At 28.6% G+C, this 26,333-nt stretch overlaps 2 protein-coding genes and 2 pseudogenes across 4 annotated transcripts in view; 2 read left to right on the forward strand and 2 right to left on the reverse strand.

Annotated features, from left to right (window-relative positions):
- Alh (coiled coil domain containing protein Alhambra) overlaps nucleotides 1–1,955 on the reverse strand; it is a 29,462-nt gene extending 27,507 nt beyond the window's left edge. Inside the window, exons 1-5 of one of the 3 annotated variants that reach the window (XM_074254747.1) lie at nucleotides 1,808–1,955; nucleotides 1,306–1,543; nucleotides 559–638; nucleotides 298–462; nucleotides 20–217 (exon numbers count right to left, since the gene is read on the reverse strand). In XM_074254747.1, coding sequence (XP_074110848.1) covers nucleotides 20–217; nucleotides 298–462; nucleotides 559–638; nucleotides 1,306–1,414 — 552 coding nt within the window. In that variant the 5' untranslated portion in view covers nucleotides 1,415–1,543; nucleotides 1,808–1,955. Of the gene's footprint in view, nucleotides 1–19; nucleotides 218–297; nucleotides 463–558; nucleotides 639–1,305 lie in introns of all 3 variants that reach the window. The other 2 variants (XM_074254748.1, XM_074254746.1) reach the window with 2 other exon arrangements.
- Nucleotides 1,956–3,433: 1,478 nt separating this feature from the next.
- On the forward strand, nucleotides 3,434–6,239 carry Hdac3 (histone deacetylase 3). The gene has a single exon (XM_074254749.1). The coding sequence runs from the start codon at nucleotides 3,697–3,699 to the stop codon at nucleotides 4,996–4,998; it is 1,302 nt and encodes a 433-aa protein (XP_074110850.1). The 5' UTR covers nucleotides 3,434–3,696; the 3' UTR covers nucleotides 4,999–6,239.
- Nucleotides 6,240–12,699: 6,460 nt separating this feature from the next.
- Nucleotides 12,700–15,153, forward strand: LOC141534065 (2-oxoglutarate dehydrogenase complex component E1-like; annotated as a pseudogene).
- A 5,244-nt stretch (nucleotides 15,154–20,397) lies between these two features.
- On the reverse strand, nucleotides 20,398–23,916 carry LOC141534066 (putative ATP-dependent RNA helicase DDX17; annotated as a pseudogene).
- Between the last annotated feature and the right edge of the window lie 2,417 nt (nucleotides 23,917–26,333).

Here is a 26,333-nt window from a genome sequence, read left to right on the forward strand (position 1 = left end):
TAAAATAAATAATTTATACCAATTTTGAATAATGATGTTGACAATATCCACAATACTTGACGTTGTCGAGATAATTTCCAGCTTCTTCACAAAGTAAGCCTAACGCCTGAGCGCACGTAACATGAAATTGTTGTTTACAACCAGTTTTATTGCATTGCATGCATGCTCCGACTGTAGCTTTGCTACCTCTAGCTTGTTCTTCACAAATGTAGCATATCTAAACATAATTGTTAAAATCATTAAATGAAAATAACGTATTTTAAAAGATTGATTAAAGATCGACTGTAATTAAATGACCTTATTAAACCTTTCTGATGGAATAAGTTGAAGAATAATTGGCTCCATTGTTGTAACATTGCCAAATCTAACTTCAGGGATGTAAAGTGCACAGACAACATGAGCCCAACCAGCTTGATCTGTTCTCTTAAGTGCTCCATCTCGACTTGGACATAATTCACAACGCTATGTTCATAATTCAGATTAATAAGGAATTAAATATAAAATTGCCATTAATGTTGTTTAATAAAATATTTATCATTAGTATAAAGTGTAACTTACAACACGTGCACTACGCTCTTGAGATTCGCATTTCCGACAATACCATGGTCCAGTTGGTACTGTTACAATTCCATAACACGCTATAACAAATACAAATAATGTTCAATGTTAATCGAAAGTAAATTGATTTGACTCTTTGAAAAGTATAGTAACTTAAATTACATCAGAAGCCTTCAAATGATGAAAAAATCTATAAACAATAAGATTTACATAATCATAATACCAAATACATTTATTAGGTTGATATTCATTCTGAAACAATTTTATAGAAGAAAAAAAAAAAAAAAAAAAAAAAAGAAAAAAAACCCTCGATTGATTAATATAAAAATATACAAAATAATATTAAACATTTTTTATATCAATATCAAACTCAGAAGATTCATTATACTTATAACAATCAGGAAAATAAATTTATTTTATAATTCTGACGATTACATTCACCACTTGAAGACTTGAAAAATGTTCGTAAAAAAAATGTTAGCTGATATACAATATCCATTGACATATTCTGTTGCTTTGAATTTTTCAGATAATTTCTAGTACCTAAAATTTTAAGTTGTATTGTAATATATGCACTTAAAAATAATAATTATACATTCAGATTCAAGAATTTGAATAAATAGTATAGAAATAAACTTTTCAGAGCTAAGTAAGGAACTTAAAATAAATAAATTAATAAATAAGTAAGAAAACATCAATAAATTACATAAAGATATTTCAAGCATGAATATAGAAAATATATCCAACCTTGGTGAACAGCCACAGTACAGCCTTGACCATCACAATAGACAAGTGGATTTTCCGTCCATCCCCTCTCGTCAGAACATACACAGCACCCGCCAAGCATCTCCTTCATACTGTGTTCCGAACGATTCGATATAAAACTAGCAGCTCAAATTAAGCTAGTTGATAATAACTCTTAACAATCAAATGATGCCCACCATTTAGAAACATCATAAACATCAGGCATAAAGCAATTACTAAACTGTAAAAACATCATGAATATATTCCACATACAAAAAGATTATAGTATTAATTGTATTGATAGAAAAACAACTTGTAATATCAACATTCAAAAATCAAATAGACAATGTTAATGGTTTATTATGCATAATTGTAACATCATAATAATAAATTAAGGCCCAATATTAAAGATTATCCAAACAATTAAAAAAAAAAAAAAAAAAGAAAAAAGATCAAAGTCTTTTTTATTATTATTGAATTTAACGTTTTTGTTAATCACACTAACGGTTTTAATTATTTATTCCACTTGACACTAATCTTATCTTTTTAATAATGAGTAACAAGAAACAAGGATTAGATTAGATTATTTAGGCTCCGAGAGGTTTCTCATTCGACAATTCGACCACTAGAAAAATAGATCTACAGAGAGAATGAGAACCATTCGCCATTCTAAAAGATTACATGTAAATTTAACCGTACATTAAAAATCACCATGGAAACGTTGCTTACTATACGCTGTAATGCCTCTAGATGCATCCAGCAGGTTGCGCTACCATCCAGTGAAGTGCAAATTTAAATGTAATTTAGATTATTTTAAATTATTTTACTCATTCATAATTTAAATAGTGAAGACTATCGAAATTAGAAAGTTTAAGTTCTGTATCGTAGAATATTTATTGTATAGAACATATTTTATTTCAAATAAATATAAGTTATTATCGAGTACAACGGGACATTGTAGTTAAGTTCTGATAAATCTTAAATACTTGAGATTCTGAGGAAAAGTCATGAAAGACATGTGTGAGAAAAATTCTATGATTCCTTGTTTCAACGGCTAAATAATAACGTAACAAATACGTAACAAAAAATAAGATCGTAAAATTACATACATGTTAAGCTTGCTTTAATATAATATTACAATGAAATGTAGAAAAATTAAATTAAAAATTTATATCATGTATTCAACTTATAAATTATTATGAATTAATGTTAAAAGAATAAGATTTTATAAAATAACATTATTAAATGATATTCATCTCTTACATTAACAATTAAACTACTTCATAGTTTTACTAGATTATAGATTGACAGAAATATAGTAATAAGCTTAATCTAAATAGCAAAATACGAATATTAATGCACTACAATATATATAATTTATAAATAAATATATGTGAATATAACAGAAAATGTTATATATTAGTGTGTAAAAATCATTTATATGTAGTAGAAATATGTGCACTTATATATGTACAAGAACGGACTTATGTATGGTGGTAATGGTGGGAGAATAACGGAGTTTGGAGCTCATTGGAAAAACTATGTAACGACACTTCTCGTCGAGAGCTTAGATTATTAAGATCACATCATTATAAACCTCAATTTTATTCTTTGAAGCCATTTAATATTTTGTCAACTTGAATAATAAATTAAAACCAATTGAATAATTTTGATCAAAATTAAATAACGCGTAAATAGAACTCTTTTATTTAAAAAGATTCCTTTCCCGCACTGAAACCGAGTATTTTAATACTGCCGGGCGTAAGAACTACTGTAAGTAAAGCTTTTAATAAATAAAAATAACATCCACTAGATGGAAGCATAACGATACAAGCATCTGATCCACCTCCCTGAACTTGGCGACTTCAAAATTGTTTTTATTATTTTCTTGAAAAGAAATCGTTTGTTTGTCGTTTGTTCTTATTTGTTCGTCAAAAATAAGTTTAATTTTTTAGTCTAATTTAAAAGTTTGCTTAATGATAATAATTTTATATAATTCTTGATAAATCCGATTTAAAAAAAAAAAAATTATTCAATTTCTACTATTTGAATCGATCGCAGCGACTTTAGCGCCACGGCTCGGCTAGGCGCCGAAGAGAAGTTCTGGATCACAAGGTGTTTATAGTTGGATATACTGGATTGTACCTATGCTATAAAAGTCAATTGTTTACGCGTTCGCTGTCACACAACGTCTGCATTTTTTAATGTTTATACGTATATTGGTTATATATAAACATGTAATAATTTACAAATCAATAATAAAGTGTACTACTAAAACAACATAAAATATGTATTTATAGTTAAAAATAGATAATTGATGTCATTTTTTTTTGTTTTTGCGTTAAAAATATTAGTTTTTTCAACCTGTCTATAATTTCAGTGCGTTAGTTTACAATGAGTTACAATCGAAAAGTTTCATATTTTTATAATCCAAATGTTGGAAATTTTCATTATGGTCCAGGGCATCCAATGAAACCACATCGACTATCAGTAATTCACAGTCTCGTTCTCAATTATGGGCTTCATAAAAAAATGCAAATTTATCGACCGTATCGAGCAAGTACACATGATATGTGTCGTTTTCATTCTGATGAATATGTTGATTTTTTACAACGAGTCACACCTCAAAATTTACAAGGTTATACCAAATATTTAAGTCATTTTAATGTTGGTGATGATTGTCCTGTTTTTGAGGGTCTTTTTGATTTTTGTTCAATGTATACTGGAGCTTCGTTAGAAGGAGCTACAAAATTAAACAATAACTGCTGTGATATTGCTATAAACTGGAGTGGTGGTTTGCATCATGCTAAAAAATTTGAAGCTTCTGGCTTTTGTTACATTAATGATATTGTTATAGCTATATTAGAATTACTTAAATATCATGCAAGAGTTCTATATATAGATATTGATGTTCATCACGGAGATGGAGTTCAAGAAGCATTTTATCTAACTGATAGAGTTATGACTGTATCTTTCCACAAATATGGCAATTATTTTTTTCCTGGTACGGGTGATATGTATGAAATTGGAGCAGAAAGCGGAAGATATTATTCTGTAAACGTTCCATTAAAAGAAGGAATTGATGATACATCTTATGTGCAAGTTTTCAAACCTGTTATATCCCATGTCATGGAATTTTTTAGGCCGACTGCCATTGTACTTCAATGTGGAGCAGACTCATTAGCAAATGATAGATTAGGATGCTTTAGTTTAAGTACCAAAGGACATGGCGAGTGTGTGAAATTCGTTAGAGATTTGAACATTCCTTTACTTACAGTCGGAGGAGGAGGTTATACATTAAGAAATGTTGCTCGATGCTGGACTTACGAAACATCGTTATTATTGGATGAACAAATAAGCAATGAACTTCCATATACTGAATATTTAGAGTATTTTGCTCCCGATTTTACTTTGCATCCTGAAGTGGTGACTAGACAAGATAATGCTAATAGCAAACAATATTTAGAAGCAATAACACGCCATGTATACGAAAACTTGAAAATGGTTCAACATTCTCCTAGCGTACAAATGCAGGATGTGCCATATGATGTTTTACCTCCTGAACAAGATCGACAACCAGAACCAGACCCTGATTCACGGCTCAACATTCAAGATACTGATAAAATTATTGAACCTTCTAATGAATATTATTTAGGGGATAAAGATCAAGATAAAATGGAAGTTGCAGAATCATAGTGAATATATTTTTACTTGAATATTAAGAGTTATAAAATTTTTGTACGTTATCATATTATAATTAAATGGTATTGTGGGACTCTACTGGTTTTTGGCGATAATAAATTAAAAAAAAAATAGAGTTTTTGAAAAAATTTTTTTATTTTGTTATCGGTGGGTTCACGAATCATTCTTGAAAGAATGATGTAATTCTATTTTTCTTTCTTATTTTTGTAGTTTAAAAACTAAAAGAATAGCTAAGTGTCTTGTTTTTTATTTAAAAAAAAAAAAAAATTTACTTCTGTACAATCTGAGACCTTTAAAATCTCAGTGTAAAACAATTTAAGTAGCTTTTTTTTTACTTTCAATTTGAAAAATTTAGTCGTCAAACATTGTGTAAATTTGTAAATACGCTACAAGTAGCTCCAATACAGCAAAATTTACTGGGCTACAGCTGGTAGTAATACATTTACGAATGTACGCGTTTTCTAAATTTTACTAATGACTATCGCAACAAAAAAATAAAATGGAAAAAAAAAAAAAGTTAATTTCACAAATTTTTTTATATGGCTAAAAAACAATGGAGTCCTACATCCAAACAATTATCAATTAAATGAAACGATATATCAATTATGTGTCGATTGAGGAAAAACATGTTTTACTAAAATTTTTTACAGATTATCATCAAACGAAATTACTCATACGAGACGTAATTGATTCATTACGAAATTATTAAATAACAAAATAAATCTTCAAAATTTGATGCTTACAATTACAAAATGATATTCATACGTAAAAATAGTCGAACATTATTGTTTAAGTAAAAATTTTTGCAAATTAAAATAGAAAAATTTACCCGTAAGCAGCATATTTTGATTATTTTTTACGATTTTTTCATCATTTTTTCAGTAATGTCGAAAAAAATTTTTTCGTTTCCTTACAAATCGATTAATTGAATCATAAAACTAAAATGATTGATGATTTAATAGTATGCCATACCCATGGAAGCATCAATCGAGATGCCGCAATTGTGTGATACTTGAAAAACCTAATTTTATGTTTACAATGAAGATTTAATCTTAAAATTAGAGGATATAAATTTTTTTTCTTCTATTGCGATGTCATCATTCATAATATATTTACCTTCGATGTTTATTTGTGTCTATTAGTTGCTGTATTATACTTAAGTTATATTAAACTAAATATTAATTATAAATAAATGATGTTTATAATAATAATAATAATTATTATTATTATTATCATTGTTGCTATTGTTATTATTAACTTCCCCCTTAAAAAAAAATTAAAAGTTTTTTTAAATTCGGGAAGTTATTGGTTTTACCCCGTTTTTCTAAAATCGAGTTTTCAACGGATGTTGACGTTTTGAGGTCCTAAGAAGCTTCCCTGATGGTTTTTACAGTAGCGCCCGTGCGGCTCTGTGTGTGCGTGTGCGCGCGCGCGCGTGTGTGTGTGTGTGTGTGTGTGTGTGTAAACCGCTTATAACTTTGAAATGGCTTGACCGATCGGAACTAACTTAGTAGCGATCTAAAGAGTATCGAAGGCCTTAAATTTCCTGAAAATTTAAACCAATTCCGTTCGCTAGATTTTGAGTAATCTCAAAAACGAAATTTGTGCAAAATTTTTTTTTGGAATAACTTTCAAACGGCTATACCGATCGATTCCAAAAACTTATCGGCTTTTAAACTTGAAAAACCACGTCGATCATCGTTGGACTGCTCAAAATCGGTTGATTCGTTCGTGAGACATCGAAAACGAAAAATTAGAAAAAAATGTTTTTTCAAAAAATATCTTTAATGGATCCACCGATTACTTCTAAAAACTAATCAGCTCTTAAAATTAAAAAACTACGTCGATTGTCCTTGGACCGGTCGAAATCAGTTGACTCATTTGTAAGATATCGAAAACGAAAAATTTCAAAATAAGTGTTCTTCCAATTTTTAAGCTCAAAGAGCTTAGAAGCATAAAAAAATTCATTTTCACGCTCATAGAGCTCAACAACATTAAAACAAGTTACATATTAGTCGCTTTGCGTTCTTTAACTTCCCGCTAAGAAAATTGCAAATTTTCAAAAATCGAGAAGTTATTGGTTTTACCCCGTTTTTCGAAAATCGAGTTTTCATCAGATCTCGACTGTTCATCTCTGAATATGCCTTAAATTCGTTCTTAATTTTTTTTTCTGGTGTTTCTTAAGTACTACATTTGTAATACTTTTTTCATTTTCGGAGAAAGCTTTACATTTTAGGGAGTCTTTATTGGAACTTCTGAAAAAATGAAATTGACTCGTATTTTTTATTGTGATTACTGGGTCATGTCGCGATTTATATTTTACTTCTTGGAAATCATACTCATCTTGAGAACAAAACCCAAAATTTACGTTTTTTAAAAAAAAAGTAAACTCAATGGGCGTGTTTGGCCGAAGTAAGTACTTACTAAATGTAGTAAGTCACTCACTATACTTACAGTTCACCAAAGTTAGCCCCTCAAAAATTATTTTTTTTTCTATTTTCAATTTTTTTTCTATTAAGTCGTTTGTTCATCGTTTGTTCTTAATTGTTCACTGTTAATAATTGTTTGTTCTCTATTTATTTATTTAAAAAAAATTATTTAAAAATATACCTCTAAATTAGCCTCCCTATTAAAATTTTTAATATTTTTCCGTCAACAATGACTCGTAAATATTTATTTTCGATTGTTCGTACATAAAATACATTTGTTCTCTTTCGAAATTATTCAGTTTTTGTTTAATTAACTATTTTAATTAGTTAAATATATGTATGCAAAATATGTGTACTGCGCATGCGTCAACTATACGCTTAAACTTTCAACGCGGTTTTAATAGTGAAAAAAAAAAAAAAAACAATTATAAAACCTGAAGAAGCAATTAATTGGTATCCAGTTTAATTAAAAAAATAAATGAAATAATGTACTCACGCATACAGTTTAAACCTAACACATTTTTTCCTTCTCCTACCTACAGTTAATTAACTATTTCAATTAGTTGAATATATGTATGCAAAATATGTGTACTGCGCATGCGTCAACTATATGCTTAAACTTTCAATGCTTAAAGTTTCCACAATAATTAGCCAAAATCAATTATAGTTGAATTAAGTTATTCGAGTAAAGAGAAAAATTTATTGACAAGTAGAAAAATAAAATTAAATATAAACAAAAATTCATTTTCTATCAAATGTGTTCATAATAATTTTATTACCCGTACTATGCATTTTTGTTTTACATAAAATTTAATTAGTAAAACGGAGTAATTAGTATAAAAATGATAGCCTCATAGCATCTCGGATCTTGTGTTACTTCTTTGATAAAAGCATCATTGGTAAACTTACTTTGTAAAATATTAAATTTTATGAGGTTTAATAATCAACTCACAAAAATGCTTTTGCTTAGTTAGCTCAAATATAACTCGAATAATTTAACGATCTTATTGATGCCTTAAATAAATAAAATTTATGAATAAAAAAATAATGATTTTATGTTGAAATTATTAAACATAAAAATAAATTAACCCTCAATGTGTTGATCGAAGATGCTTCAGTCTATTAAAACTGATTATAAGTTCAATACCTTTAAATCATTCAATGAGAATGATAATTTTCATCATTTTAGTAGTGATACTAAATAGTAATTGAAGTATTGATAATAATTCATTTATTTATTTATTTACTAATCAACATATGCCTATTGGCAATATACATAAAAAAAAATTGTTAAAATTAAATGACATTAATTAAAGAAATTTAATTAGAATTTAATTAAACAAAAAGAAAAAACGAAGAATTCTTCAAAGAATTAATTATTCTAATATATAGAACACTGCGTGTAGTTCAACTTCAGAATTATCAGATACAGCTTCAGGTTTTATTGACAAATTGTTGTATACCTGCCAATTACCTCCTATTCGTCTGCAATAAGCCAAGTAATGGCCCGTGATAAACGCCACAACGCCTGATATTCTGAAAATAAATAAATTTTTGATGTTATTTACAATAATATGCATAAAATACGAATATTAACAAGTATAATAAATATACCTATAACGTAAACTAGTTTTAGATTCCTCACTATTTTCGAGTTGCAAATTTAAATAAATAGGAAGTTCACTTAATTTACATCTTTTTCCTCTGGGTCCGCACTTTTTGTCCCTTACATCTAATTCAATAAACAGATATTTTTGAGGAACAGTGACACGAGTTGCAATAGCTTCAAAGCAAAATGGACACCGAACATTGAAAATTTTGTGATAAAATTGTAAAGCTTTTTCAAGAGCTTTAAATCCGTGTCTTGTTATTATTCTGTGGTTAGCACTTATAGCTGGAATAGCTCGCGTGTAAATTTGACACAATCTATTTGAGCATGAAGTAGTTTCAATAACACTCGGTGCAGCTTCATGTAATTTTTTCCAAAGATGGATGACGTTATCATGGCAATTTATGTTAAGAGCAATCTTAATTTCTGAACTATCTTCCTCCAATTTTTTTGTATCATAAATAGGATGTAAAATAGCCATACGTTGTTCGTATATTTTCCGGGTTGCTCCGGTCTTTATGAAGCTTTTTACAAATTCAAATATTAAAAGGTCAGAATTATTTATGAAGTGACGATAATGAGAATAAGTATTATCGATTGCTGCTGTGAAGATGATTTGAACTATTGAGTCAAAGGGGCAAGTATTTAATGCTGTCCATTTAATTCCTTTAAATTGAACTGGACCAGTTTTATTACCATTACGAAGTAAAAAATCTTTTCTTTTTTTGGTATCTTTAGATTTTTCTTCATCTACTAAATTATTCAACAGAGCAACTTCTGGACAATCTTGGAAGTAATGACCGTTTCTTTTCTTTACCATTTTTTTTTTCGTCATGTTTTCTATTGCTAAAAATAAAGGTTCATTATCTTGTTTTACTGTAGAAAATTCATGAGTATTTTTTTTTTTCATTATCGAGATATTTTGTGGATGACGATAAATTAGAAATACTATCATCTAGAGAATCAGTAGAAGTAATAGTAACAGTTTGAAAATCAGTATTTAACAATCCGTCATCAATAGTTTCGTGATTTTCTACACTAGTGATTCTTATATCGAGGCAATAATTTTTGTCTTTATCAAACTTTTGGTTGTAACTAAAATCATTTCGATTCTCAAACGGAATCACGGAATCATTTTGATTGTTTTTATGTTCAAATGATAGTTCTTCATCAGAGCTGTTGATAATTTCTTTATTAACAATGCTAGTGTTTATATTTGAGTCTTCATGTTTTTCTTGAATACTTATAGAGCTATAGTTATGATCATCACCAATATTGAATGTAGTAACAGAGTCATTTTGATCAATATTTTTCTCTGCTAAATTCGCATGTTTCACCAAATCAATAGGATTCTCCGATACGGTAGCTGAATCATTATGTTCAACCTGATCCGACCCATTTTCATAATCTGTTGCCCAATCATAATCTATCGTAGTTTCATTTTTACCTAATCCTTTCCAGTTTTCATACTCATTCTCTTCTTTTGGTTTCTTCTGATACTCCTTGGAAGAATTATCGACTATAAATTTGGTAAGTTTTGATCGGAATATATTAACTCCACCTAAAATATCAGCAATGTGTAATTTTAAAAACTTATTTACTGTCGTAGGTAGTTTTACTTTTTTTCTCAAATTCATTTTCAGGTCTTTAAAGTCTGTTTCAACGTAAGAAGAATTTGGCCGTGACATAGTCTTAGGTGTGCATACATTTGTCCAAAGTGGAAAATCTTTCATCTTATCAACGAGATCAGCATACAGGCCTGGGACATAATGAGTGTTAAGCTTTTTACCAATAAAAATTGTAGTATTAACTTTTTTACAAAGATTTTCAATCCATATTAAAAGAGCTACTGACCACCCTTTGTCATCAGTAGCTTTTGATGATAATTCTTCAAAAATTACAGTTTTATCAGGATCAACTTCAACAGAATCAATAACAGTGAGATCAGGATTCCGTTTTGTCACTAATTCTTCTAAATATTTTCTAGCTTCAACTGGAGTCACCATCCGGTCACCGATAGCAATGATTGTATCTTCAAACTCTGTGCTACACACTATTAATATCATCATAAATATTTCCTCTAATTTAGATAGTTCTCCACAATCAATCATCAATGCGACACAGTAGAGAAAAAAAGATTTCACGATTTTATGCAGGGTAGTTTGAAAACATTTCCAACTGCTGACTGCATGAAGGAAGTGTGCTGTATCCAATCTAATGAAAGTACGTGGTTGTAAATTAGCACTGGTGGTTACACTTTCAAACATAAAGTTAATATAATCTTTCAAAGATTTACCATTAAATGCAATGAACATTGCATTTAAAAGAGCTCGGGATCCATCAGAGACTGCTTGCTGTGGTAAATTAACTTTTTCTGTCCATTCAGAAAGCCAAAAGGCAATAAACCTTGCACTATGCTTTTCTGATAGCATTTGATAAACCGGAATGGAAGTATGATCAAAATTAATAACAATTTGATACAGTATTAAAGTATGTTATATACTTTATTAACGCATTAACTGCCAAATCAACAGGTACTACTGATATTGCTGGCATTATATTAATATATTTCACAAAATATTCTGGAAACAATAAAAATATTCATTAGCATCTAAATAATTAATATTTTCAAAGTGGTTACAATTACTTACTTAACAAACTACATTCATTAAATTTAGTTAAGCACACCTTTTTTTTTAAATTAAGTGTTGAAAATAAAGTAATTATTTTTAATTTTAATAACTAATACAACTTTATCGATACAGGCAATTAAATTATTTCTTTGTTGTCAAGTACTGTAAACTGAATGACGAAAATTTCTAAAAAGGGGTGTTAATAAGACAATAGTCGTTTGTCATTTGTCTATGAATATAAACAACGAAATAAAGCGAAAATATTTATGGACGAACACAGCCATGGATATTTTTAAAATATAGACGTTTACTTATTTATTTATATAGATAGATATATGAGTAAAATTGAAAATAAATGCAATATCTAATTTTCTGATTTATAAATTAATAAAAAATTTATGTTCAAGTATAGAAAGTTGACTTCAATAATTAACGTAGCAATTCGATTGTAACTGAATGGGAACTTATCGACTCATGATAAGTTCACATCATTTTACTTTGATATGATACTAGATGGTTAGTCAATGACCGCAATTAAGTTAGCGTGGAAATTCTATGGAATTTCTTCAACCAAATTTGGAAAAATTGCTCCCAAAATGCTCTATCATAATCCGTAATTGCTCCAGTAATTAAATAATTATTTAATTAATTATTTGCAATCTAAATTACAAAAATTATTTTATTTATATCTCAGAGAATTTATGTTTTTTTCAATATTTTTCAACTTAATAAATTGCTCCCGATTCGTTCTTTCGATATTGGTCAATTTTATTCGATAGTAACTTTTATTTATTCATAATTTATTGAAATTAATAATTACAATTTAAATGGCCATCTTGAGGCTATGATGACGTCACATCATTAGAGTCGCGCAGTAAGAATCCGGCGAAGGGAAGAATTGTTATTATTATTGTTTGAATAGCCATTAAATGATGACGTCATGAGTGGGAGAACGATGCGTTTGGCGCATGCGTACGAACAAATTTAAAACGCATGCGCACTTATAGTGTTTAATGTTTTCAGTATGAATGACAGCAGGGTAGTAAAAAAAAGATAAGTTAACTATTACAACTTGTAAACAATTGGTAAATATTTGTTAAATCATAATTTTTAGTTACAAAAACTTTAAATATTATGAAAAATATACTTTAATATTTAATTTATTTTTTTTTCATTCAGGTTTTTTTATATCTGGGAGCTAGCTCTCAAGTCGGTCAAGATCCTGTAAATAAACAAGTTGTCAACAACCATTTAGCTGTACAAGCTATCATTTGATCTTATTAGGTCCGGGGTCATTTAATACCTGATTTGGATCCCCTTGGTATTATGAGAACCGATGCAGTACATATACATTACGCTTTGCGCAAAGGGGCACCTAAATTTGTTCTCCAACAATACATACTTGAGGAAACCAATATGGACTGTGTGTTTAACCTTTCATCGACAACATTCATCGTGTTATTCCCCGCCGTCTGGAAAGTGCTTACTGCGGACACATTAGTGTAGAATTCATGTTCATCAACTCGTTGAAGCAGTGTAACTGAATTTATCGAAAAATGGAGATTCCTGGAATTATAGAAATTACTAACGATGAAAAACGTTTAATTTTAGTTCGTCTTACACGTGCCACCGGTTTTGAAGCATTCTTGGTCCGAAAATGGTCATAATATCTGTCGTAAACCGTTAAATCAAATATTTACGCAGTTCGCAGCATTGGATGCAGCCGATTACGTAAGTCTTAAAATTATAATAATCTCTAAATTTAATTAGTAATACAAATTGAATGATGGCTTAATTAAAATCAACAAACATTTATTATTATTAGGGTTCTGAAGATGTCAAGTACCACTTGGAAACTTACATTGAACGTTTGAATCGTGTAATAAGCAAGAACATCCATCTGGCTGTCGTCACTAATCCATCTCATTTAGAAGCTGTTGATCCCGTCGTTCAAGGAAAAACGGCTGCCGAGCAATTTTATTGTGGAGACGGAGAAGGTAAAAAAGTAATTTTTGATAATTTTTTTTTTTTTTTTATTATTACACTGATAACAATACTAGCTAGACTGAAGACAAAAATTCTTGAACCAAAATTACTCGCAAGGAAAAAAAAAATAAATTTTTGAGTTAAAAAAAAAAAATTAGCAAAGAGTTTTTTTTAAAACTAAAAATTTTAAATTGGTTTAAAAATTTTTTGATTTTCAAGAAATTTATTGTTTTCCTGATAAAATTTTTTTTTTCTTAAGTCAAGGTAAATTTTCTACCAGTTATATCAATAATTTTATTTATTTATTAATTAAATTTTTTTTTTTTCATATTTTAAGGTTATGTCTATACTTTTTCACGGTGACTTAACTTTCTGTCGACAGGGAATTATCTTCGAAACGATGCACTTGTTAGACTTGCCTGATAACACAACTAACGGAACAATCTACATCATCGCTAACAACCAAATCGGTTTTATGTAGATAACGCTCCTATTTTCCACGTAAACTTCGACGATACAGTATTAGTAATGCACGTCTGTAAAATAGCAGCAGAGTGGCGTGCTACATCCTACAAATATGTGATTGGTCCCGTGTGCTACCGTCGAAACGACCCCAATGAAATAGATGAGTCGATGTTTATCTAGCCTCTCATGTACCGTAAAATAAAAAAGACTCCACCTGATCTGGACATTTATTCAAAAAAATTGATGGACAATAGTGTTAGTTCATTGTTGAAGGAAGGAATTCACGTAAGATTTTCCGGTCAGGATGTAGGGAAAGGTATCTTTTCTCATCGGCACCACGTACTTCACCACCAGACTGTTGACAAAGCTACTTACCGGCCTCTGTGCTACTTGTACCCGGATCAAGCTCCGTACACCGTCTGCAATAGCTCGCTGGCGGAGTTTGGAGTGCTTGGATTTGTATTTGGTTACGTGATGACAAATTCGAACGCTCTGGTCTGCTGAGAAGCTTATTTTCACGTTTTGCGCTGACAAATTGCTCTGCCTTTCCGCAAACCTTTGATTATCATGACTTTCAAGTCGTTGCTTCGTCTTCCAGAGGCACGGCTTAGCTTTGATATTATGACCGAGGATATTCAATTTTTGAGAGTCATTCCTGAGGATGAAGCTACTGCGAAAAACGCCAGCAGTGTCAAGAGAGTTTTATTCTGCTCTGGTAAAATCCACTATAATCTCAAGAAAGCTCTTTTTCTATTTAATTATCTGTATTAAGAGTAACCATCGTGTAAATTTTTGATAAATTCTTATTAATTACAAAATTAAAATAAAATAACTTTCAGTTTATAATATTAAATATTAATTATTAAAAAAAAAAAAAAAATAAAAGCATAGAAGTAAAGAAGTCGATAATTGGTATTTTTACCTTATTTGAATTTTTTTTTTAAATAAAGGAAATGTTTAAAATTTTGTAATTTAAATTTCAATACTCGGTTTAATAGTTGAATAAATATTAACTACTAATAACGTATATTAATCGTAGTGTTTGTACTTTTTTATAAGCTGCGAGAAGTAAATTATCCCTTTGACAATGAGGATTTACAGTACTCACAGTATTCTAATTGGATAGTTAGTTGTGTATATTTTATAGATAGTAGTTTAAAATAAAAGTAAATGAGAATCTGAAAATATGATTTTATTGCATGTTATTCCAGATGAGATTGCGAACATGATAATAAAATATTATTTACTTAATAAATATTTATTTATATTACAGTATTGCACAAAGTTCTTTATCATGTAGAACTTATACCGTATATACTCATAGTTTGGTTCGCTTGGAACTTGAATTATAAATACTGAGGTAAATGTTTTATTATTATATTTAAAATAATCGTTTATATCATTATCTATAAGTTTTTTTTTTTTACAGCTTTATATCAAGACTTCGTAAAGTAAAATTCAATATAATGACGTAAGTATTTAAACTAATGCATAAAATAATAAAGAAATTCTTATTGCAATTAATTTAGATGTAAGTTTAATGGGGTATGGTTCTAAATCGTTTAATTGTGTCCACTTATTATTAATTGAACGAGTATATGCCACATAGTGGCCGATTTTAGTCGGTGGCGTAGGGGCACGGTATTCTATCACTCCAAATAACAAATATTTTTTATTGAGAACAGTTAATTTGGTTGGAATTTCTTTTAAATTAGTTTTTACTAATGGTGGCCGATTATAATCAGAACGAAAAGCGAATTGTTCATAGAAGTGGTCAATATTTATGCATAAATACGAAGAAATTGTCGTAGTACAGCCAGATACAATTTTATTACAGTTGTTGCAATAAAAATTTTTATTCTTAATTGAATTTAAAATACTTTCTTCTAATAAATCGAACCCGTGATTCCATACTAATTGAGCACTTATGTTTAATATTGACATTTGTTTTGTATCTTCGAATTTGCAAAAAAAACAATTTTTTTTTTTCAATGATAGATTCATAAGATTTCATTAGTTTTTCAAATAAATCAGAAATATTATCATTGCAATCGATTCGATAATTATTTTCAGAGTATAGAATACGTAAAATAGTTAACCTTTTTTGATAATATTCAGATGTGGCACCATTTCTCGCGTAGCAAACTACAGATGAAAAATAATTTGACATGATATTTTTAGAATTTACAAAATTTCTAAAATTACTAAAATTAAGATAAGCAAATGATAATACTTCCGATAAACTATCTATTGGACAAGTATTTACGATGATTACTTTCCTTTTACCAATTTCAGAGAAGCAGCTGTTTTTAATTATCGAAAACTGTTTTTTTTTCTTTTTTTGTTTGGTTCTTTATCAGCTGCATTTTGATGTAACTCTTGCACCTCAGGACACGCAGTGAGATATTTTCCTCGCTTTTTTGCTTCTTCTAAAATGGGTGGAGAGTTGATTTGTCGTTTATTCAATTCTTTTTTTTAATTTGAAAATCAACTGGTTTTTCGTCAAGTATAATTGTGTAGCTACTCTCAGCATTTTTTTAATTGAAAGATTTGAAGGGGTATTATTACTAATATTTACTTTAGTAGTAGGAGTAGAATGAAATTGAGGGGAACTCAAATGATCTACGGTAATATTAGTACAGTCTGAGTTTTTATTTAAATTTTGAGAGGTATTACTAATTTTTAAAATAGGGTTTGATGTAGAATTAATAATATCATCTTTTATAATTACATCTTGAATAAAATTCGTATCTTCTTTGGTATCATCACAATCACAGCTCTTCGAATCATTTTCAGACTGTTCATTTTCAGTTAAATCTACTTCACTAGAATTATCAACAATAACACGATTTTTCCAATTTTCTACGAAGTTTAGCACATGTGAATCCATCTTTTTTTGTCTTTCTTTAAGTCAGGTTTTTTTCTTGTCAATTTTTCATTATTATAATAACTTTTAGCTTCTATCATCTTAGTGTTTATACTTTTTGTATGTTCTGCTATAAATAAATCAGCTCGATTTGTTTGACGATCTGTCAAAACATTATCTTTTATAAATCTAAAATAATTTTCAGATCTCGACGAAGTCGCTACGTAATTTTCAGATTTATAATATCTTACCATCGCATTTGTCCATGATGGGAATTTGTTAAATAATAGTTGTAAGTCTTTTGTAATTGCAGGTAAATGATACATATTGACATCATCAAAACGAATGGACTCATCAGGACTACTAATAGGCACTTTTTTAAAAAGATCTTCTACATAATTAGTCAAATCATCATTAGTTTGTATTTTATTCTCCGGTTCATCAATGACTTTCTTATCATCTTCATGGCAAGATAAATGTTTTTCATACGAGATTTTGTCTTCGCAAGTAGTACTGTTTTTAATTTCACTGTAATTAATTGTATCGTCAAATTTAAAAGTTTTGATTTTTTTTAATATCCATTCAATATTGTCCCTACAACCAGTTTCATTACTACTTATATTTATTAAAACTTTCATAGTTTTTTCTATATCTTCGAAAGATTCTAATGTGCTCATAAAACTAATCGCCCTTAAATAAAAGTCCTTGATGTAATATTTAGAATTTGTAAAACATTTGAGACGTGACACCCAATGAATTAAATGAGCAATGTCTATACGAAGATACGGTCGACTGACATGCTTTAATTTGCCAACTAATACTTGATAACACTTAGAGATACTACTCTATAGGTATCATGATTGTAAGCCATACAAATTGCATTTTGTAATGCTTTCGACATGTCAGTAACGATTTCCAATGGTTCATGTGCTTTTGATGAAATCCAATTCCTTAGCCAAAACTCGATTATTGTTGTATCGTGTCTCTCCGATAGCATTTGGTAAACTGGCACAATTAACGATCCAATATGCGTAACGACTTGATATAAGAATATTGGACCACAATAACTTTTATCATTATACGTAATTTTGCGCACTACACCTCCTGTCGCATCAATTGAGACGATGGGATTGAAAGTAAGAAGATCGTTATATACACTAATTTGCTCAGGAGTCCAGTACATTGCAAAAAATTTACTGTAACCAACTTGACGAATTACAGAACTTAGCTCTGGACTATTATGTTTCAAGTTTTGAATAGAGTGCCACAAGTCTCCTTCAATCCCAAAACGTTTTTTTTTAGCTTGATGCCGAATTTGATTTAAAACGCCTGTTTTTGGAATTATCGGAGCATGCTGATCGCCGTATTCTTGGAATTTGTCAATCAAATTATTTTTAAAAACTTCACTTTTTTGAGTTCCATTGCTTCACCATATTGCTTACGAAGATTTCCAGATACGTGTCTTTTCTTCGTATGGGGAATATTTTTCGTATCTAGAGTATGTACTATTATTGATACATTATCATCATCATCAAATGTAAAATTGATTTCACCATAAAATCCCGACTTACATATTTTTTCAGTACAAAAACCGTTGATTTTTATAATAAACTTATCTTTAACTCCATCAGTGTCTACTTTATAAATATTATGGGTTTTGAAATTATAAGCACACGGCAATTTTTGACTAACATAGACTAACTCTGCAATTATATGTCCCCAACCAGAACGTAATGCAAAATATTCTTGTTTATTTCGATCAATTTTTTTGATTGGTTTAATTTTTAACCATTGATCATTGCTAAAAGAAAGAGCAAAATTAATTAATTTCGTTCTGCTCGACCGTTTTGTTTGTTGATAAACATTAAAATCACTATCATCAGTACTTATATTTTCTTTTGATTCATCGGAAATAGTAGAAATTTTTTCATTTTCACTGAAATCAATATTTTTCTTTATTTTATCAGGTAAACTTATATTTCGTGCTTCAAGATAACTCGTTTTGATATCATGTCTATTTTGATAAACATCGAAGTACAAAGTGATCAGAGTTTTTAAATAACTTCCAGATTTTAATCTCCAAATCTGGCAAATTTCTTTCCAAATAGGATCTGCTTTTGGTTTTAATTTTCCATTTTCACAGAAAATGTCAAAATTCACTATTCTATTTAAAACCTCAATAACCGAGACGGCAGCCCAAGACGTCATTTTAAATTTCAGCTGTAATAAACAGAAAATTTATTATTAAATTAATAAATTACATAATTATCGTTACATATTAAATTATATACTTACAAATTTAATACTATAATCGTATAATTAGAGATAATATAAGTTTTAATTAATTAGCTTGCTGAGTAAGACTGCTATGATGTATAACCTGATGATATTTTAATCGTCTTTTGTTTTTTCGTCTAACGCATTGAAGGAACTTAAATAAAATAAGTAACGGAATTAAAAAAAACAAATTTTTATTTATGATACATTAAATACAAATCTTTAGACAAGGATATTCATTGTTTATGTTATGTATGTTATATAAGGTAAATGTTTATTGTTATGTGATATTTGATAGTTTATGAAATTAATGTTTATTTATTTTAAATTGAACGTAAATTACAACGATATATCAAAGGAAAAATTAAGTAATAAGTAATTTTTTAAAGATTAAAACATTCATGAAAGCTGATTAATTTTCGATATTCATCAAAATATACAAGATCAATGACGTTATAAAAAATTAGTTATTAATCTATACTGCTTATATTAATAATTAACATTATTTTTTTTCAACAGTGAGATCAATAAACTTATTAAGTTTGAAATCAAAAAATTAAAATGAACCATTCCTTGTCATTTTATAATTTTTTATATCATAAATATAGATGGTTTTCATATTTTTACAAATATTGTTCTTGCTATTTTTTTTCTCATGAAGTCTCATAGCATATAATATAGAAATATATTTTTTTAAGCAAATATTATTATCATTAAATTTTGAAAAATAAATCATTTCAAAACAATATTGTATATTAACTTTCACGAACTTTACAGGGAGCTTGTTGAATTGGAAAACCAAAAAGTAATTATTAATTTAGAAGGACCTCCACCTCAAGTTAGAATTGGTATTGATAAGCGAAGAGATTTGGTGATACGTAAAATAAGTCTTATTATTAACTCTAAAAACATGTCGCCGGTATTTATTGACGCTAAGCATTCCCCTTCAGTTATAACTAATTGAATTTTAGATTCGGGTATCAACAATTTTAAAAATTTCACTAAATTTGTGTTTTTTTTTTCACTATTGATGATGGTGATGATGATGACGATGAATCCAATCACGTTGTTGAGGACACACGGAACTATTTATTTAGTGTAACGTTTTCTGAAATTTTAATAAAATTGTAACATAAATAATAATAATAATTGTAAAAGTTAAGAAATATTTATTTATAAATCATTTATTTACACAAAGTTACATTAATTGGAAAGTATAAAGTGACAAAAAATTGTAAAGAAAAATAATTAATATTTTTTACGTAAAATAAAAATATAAATTATAAAAAAAAAATTTATTTGAAGATAAAAATTATTTTTTTCTATAAAAAAACAAAAAATAAAGAAAGAAAATCCTTAGCAAATTATAGTCAATTAATAAAATTAATGGAGTCGTAAAAATTATTGCTAAATTGATTACTATCTTACGAATTTTTATACTTACGCATAAAAGAACATTGTCAATTGAAAGCACTGCCTCTAGGTTCCAGAAAATTCAAGCTCGGCGATGCAGTATATGTACACCTGGAATTTAAAGCAAATTAATTATTTATAATATTAATTAATAATAATAATAATAATCATAATAATAAATCACGCTACTTGTCATTTGTTTAAATTGATCATTTAATTAATTAAAAAATAAGACGATCAAAACTATGACAACGATTGTGTTTTTTTTTATTAATAATTCTTTCATTATATCATCGTTTGTCATTTACTTTATGTTCGCTGATTTATAAAAACATGGTTACTTTGTGATAATGAACTTAAAAGAAATGGTATCTGAAGACTCTAACTTTATTCACCAATGAGCAGCATTCCACAAAAATATGAACAGTATAATCTCCAACCAACCAAATTAGAAAAAAAATCTATCATTAATATATGTATACTAATATTTATATATGTACATTAATTATTGAGAATAAAATTATTATTTTAAATACGGTAGACGAAGGAGATATATTGATTTTATCAATGAAAAGCCCATTTAGTGGTTTATAAAGAAAAAAATTATTGTTAGAGTAATCTCAAAGCGTATTTCTTATAATATTACAATATTGTAGCTAGATTCTATCACTTACGATTCTTTCCGAATTGATCGCGTTGCGCATTAGCTATCTCGGACAGCTGTGGATTTATTATTTGACCGGTTTCTTCGGTTATGAATATCAATTACTTGGCCTTTCAAGCATTGCTTGGTGTAAAGTACATGTAAGCTGTACCAGCACTCTGACAACATCCTATTCTGTCAATTTTGTGGATATAATCCTCTGAACTGTTAAAATAATCAAAGTCAACTACATTTTTAAATTCTGATAAAAAGTAATCACGTTCCGTCTAAGATTTGTCACTGTGGATAGCAATTACTGATCGATCACTATCAATTTAGATTTTTTCTCGTGTTGTTGACAAATTTTAAATATTTGACGGATATTTTAATTTGCAGAAAGTGTCAGAGATCAAATGTTAACTTGAATATAATCAGAGAGAAAATCTTCAGCCAGTTGCAGGCCACATCAGAATCTGTGTGTCTAGTCTGATTTGTTTGATGATTTTCATGATTTGTGATACAAATTCCATGTCCAACATACGAAGACATTCAACAGCTTCATTCAATACAAGGTAAGTTCATCTTCTTATGTTGTTTATGCCTTTTTCGAGTAAATCAATCAAACTGCCAGATGTTGCGATACAAATTCCTACACCAAATTCAAGGGCTCGTGCTTGTGGTCCTTTGGGTGAACCACCAAATATACAGGTATTGAGGACATATGCTGAAGATCCTAAGTCCCGAACCACTGATTAGATTTGTTGAACTAATTCATTCGTGAGAGCTAATCCAAGACAATTGGGCCTTCTCCACGGCTTAACTGTTATTAATGATTGATGTGTACAGTTGCTGGAAGAATAAACTATAAAAAAAAAATAAAATTATTGATTACCTGAAATAAAAGGCCTACAAAAATTTTATTGATTAATTTTAGACTTACCACTAAGATTTTTCCGAATCTAGTTCAGGCAATAACAACCATATCGCATTCACTGAGCGCAATTGACCAACTCTAAGATTGAATAGCCGTCAGTTCTTGAAAAGACTTGCTTACAGATTTCTTGTATTACGTAATCTGGAAAACTTTCTTAAAAAGCTTGAATCAGTAATGGAGTATTGTTTAATATCTTAATAATAATTTTCTCCTTACTTCTTTCGCCCTTGATATATCAAACGTAGGATGTCCGCTTTTGTCTCTCAAGCTCCAGTTACTCGGTGAACAGGGTTGACAATGACTAACAGGCCTAAACAAATAAACAAATAAATACATACATAAATGACTAAATAAATAAATAAATAAATAAATTAATTAATTAATTAATAAGTATTTATCATTTTTACTTATAATGAAATAAAAATTTTAACTTTCTGGTGTAATAGTTTTTTTTTGTTCATAGAAGGAATGAGCAAGGTTATTATAGATGAAGACATAAACTATATAAGAATTTTAAATACCGTAAAAAATCTAAAAAGAAGAACCCCCAATTTGTAATTGAAAAAAATCATTTTATAAATTGTCTAAGAAACGACGTTTCTAAAGAACAAAAGAGATTCAACAATAAAAACAATTCTTAGCGATGATTCCGCGATAAATTCAGGAGTTACAGCTGTTGTTAAAGTAACAATTATAGAAGACAGAAAATTTAGAATTTTCTTCAGTAGATCCTTAAAGTTTAGATATTCTGGAAAAAATAAAACTTCAAATACTTATCAAAAAATATTCACAGATGTTAAAGTCTTATTCCGCCACAGAGTAGTAACCCTTTTTTCGTAAAACGATAATTACCTTAAAAACTCCAAAATATTTTGAAAAATTGTCAACAAAAAAATTAAATTGTTCAGGAACAATTGACAAGGGGTTACCTGATCGTCTAAAAAAAATTGTTAACCATTCTAATGTATAGAATTTCTAATTAAGTTTTCCGTAAATTCGTCAGCTGAAAATTAATTTAGAATTAATTATTCTTATAATAAATTTTGAAAATTAAAAAAAAATAGTTCAATTTAATATTAATGTAAATAGAAATTTTGTTACTTTGATGATTGTTAAAGTTTAAAATCAGTTTTTCTCGCTATTTTAGCTTAGTGTTTTTTTATAAAAATCCGTGAAATAAAAATTATAATATAGATTTAAAATATTTTATATTATTAAAAAATTTGTTTAGACAGACAAAATAAGTATGGTAAATTATAAATATAGTAAAAAAAAAAAAAATATTTAACTTTCAGTTCACTTAAAATAACTTTTTTAATGTTAGATGAACTAGATATTGAACTGCATAACGTTTTTTTTTGTCAAAGAGATAACGGGAAGAGCTCGTACGACCATTTGCTCACAAGCTATTAAATCATTAATTAAAATTAATTTTGCTGTACTAAATAATACTGTAAATTTTTATTAACAATAATAATAACTTACTAAAAGGATCACAAGGTGCACTCTTAAATACTATGCGATAATTAGTGAAGAATATAGTACATTCGGCAGGTAAGAGTGGTGGTGTTCTCGAAGACCTAACACACCTCTTAAAGTCAATTTGGAAAAGATAAACTCTCAAACAATCCGTTATAAGTTCCTAACCAGGTAACATGTTCGGTATAAGTATTTTCGGCTGTTGTAATATAAAAATTAATTTAATTTATAAAAAAATAAAATAATAATTATTAACATTTTAAAAACCTTTTGTATAGAAAGTAACGTTTTATTTTCGTGGTAAACTGCTTGAGTCAGTAGTTTAAATGAGCATGTGAACGACACCCAGAACCATTTGATGAAACATGATCGACACTGACACCGTCTTCCGTAAAAATACGATTGACAAATCATGATACCATTCTTATTACAGCAATGTCCGTCTCCACGGGATTTACTTCCTCGAAACCCGACTTCATATCACCGCTATCGCTTGGTACACTATTTCGAAAATATTATTTAATATATTTTACACACTCGATGCAAAAATCAAAAATTATGAATGTAAAATTATATTTTATGTTATATTATAAAAAAACGAAAAAATTTACCTTTTAGTGACATTATTATTATTTCTTTGACCATCATAAACGTGATCTTGTTGATGTATTATAATACTGATGTCTGGTAGGACTAATAAATATACAATTCTATTAGAATAAAGAATAGCTTGACTGTACATCGTTATTTTTTTACAAGTAACAAGCTCTTTTTGTTTATCCGGATCAAGAGTGTGCCATATTGTCACTAGTTCAGTAGCTTTTTCTAATACTGATAGCTCTTGACTACGATATATTGATCTACGTTCACATAATGGAAATTATTAATATTCTCTCGGACTGATTGGGCTCATAATTGGTCCCTCATTTCCCAACATTAAATTATTAGCTGGTAAATATAAACGTTCAATGTCATTCTATACGTCATGACAAAATGCATTTTCTCAAAACGGTTAATTTTGTCATAGTACTGTATGAAACTGAAGTTAGCCGACAGCTGTCAATTTTTAGGATTTTTTTCTATCAAATAAACTAAAAAAAAATAAAATAAAAAAATACACCAATAGTTTTTATAAATTTCTTAATGTGAAATAAAAAAAAATTTTATTACAAAAATTGAATTATTCAAAAAATTCTTAAAATTGACAGCTGTCGGCTAACTTCAGTATCATTAATACTGTATCCTACAATATATATAATGAGCGTGTTCAGCCGAACAAAGTCCTTGACAACTTTGTAAGTTACTCAGCATATACTGAGCTAAGTTTTCGGCCTGGACAGTTTACGTGTTACGTCCAGCGAGGTCATTAGATTGCTCGTAACGCCTCTTCTGGACTGAGGTGTGAGTTGTAGTCACGCGGGATCAATTTAAATTTATTATTGTTTATTAATTCAGTTTTTGATAATGGGATTTGTTAGATTAAATTAAGAAAAGGGGAAAACTTTAGTTAGGGGGACTGTTTTAAATGATAAATAATAATTATCAGAGAGCTTGATTTTATTCAGTGGTTTCAGCTACAGCAAGTGCTCGGTTACAGCTCTCAGGGAGAAGTGTCGTTACAAGGAGTCTCGGTTTTAGGTCCGAGTTTTCCAGTTTCACTTCCTCCCTCTCTGGTTCACACCAATACACTTAACATATACATGTCTTCATTTAACGTTTACAGTACGCATACAATAACATATATTCGAATACACACTAATACTTATAACTTTTATATGTAGGTTTACTGTATACTAGCTAGGTACCCACACACGGACATGTGTGAGGGCTGTCATGCTATTTTATATTATTCTTATACTTAGATTCTTATATTTGTTAGTTACAATAGTTATTACTTTTGGTGTTTAACTAATTATTTCTACCCTTATTATTTATTATAATATTATTCTTAGTCAGTATTTTACTATTATTATTATTGTATTATAATTGCATGTATTATTGCTTATTAAATATTAACAAAGTTAGATTATAATATTTCTTTATATATTTTTAGTGTTGCGGCTGTGGTCCGACTTGTGCCTTTTGTATCGCATTTGCCCTGTTCCTCACCTTTCTTTAGGCTCTAAGAACAGTAACATGGGGAAACCACAGGAAAAACCCATGTCGATACAAATATATCTATGTATATTTATATACATCATATTAATATTAATATGAATCTATCATTATTTGTTTATTAATCCATATGAAAACTATTCTTTAGTTAAACTAAAACATTAATATTATTTAATAATTATAAGATATTCTAAAAGTATTGTTTATTTATCTAAAAAAATGGTCTCAGTGTTGGTTGTTTTAAGGCTTTATGCTTTCTATTTCATATTTATTATATCTTATAATTTATGACCTCTTGAGAATATTTAGCTAGAATAATTTTAACTAGGAAAACCCTTGAGAAATGTTCGACACGTGTTTTCCTTTTTATGAGTTTTCACAAAGGTCTAGTTGTGAAGTAACACGTGTGCATTTTATTCTAGTACTTTTTGTGTTTCTGAGAAGTTTTAGTAAATGGTTTTGTTTATTGTATGTTTTGAG

Source organism: Cotesia typhae, unplaced genomic scaffold (genome assembly GCF_013202065.1).
Source record: "Cotesia typhae breed Kobodo isofemale line unplaced genomic scaffold, CoteBio_Ctyphae scaffold_13, whole genome shotgun sequence".
In the NCBI taxonomy this organism is placed as follows: domain Eukaryota; kingdom Metazoa; phylum Arthropoda; class Insecta; order Hymenoptera; family Braconidae; genus Cotesia; species Cotesia typhae.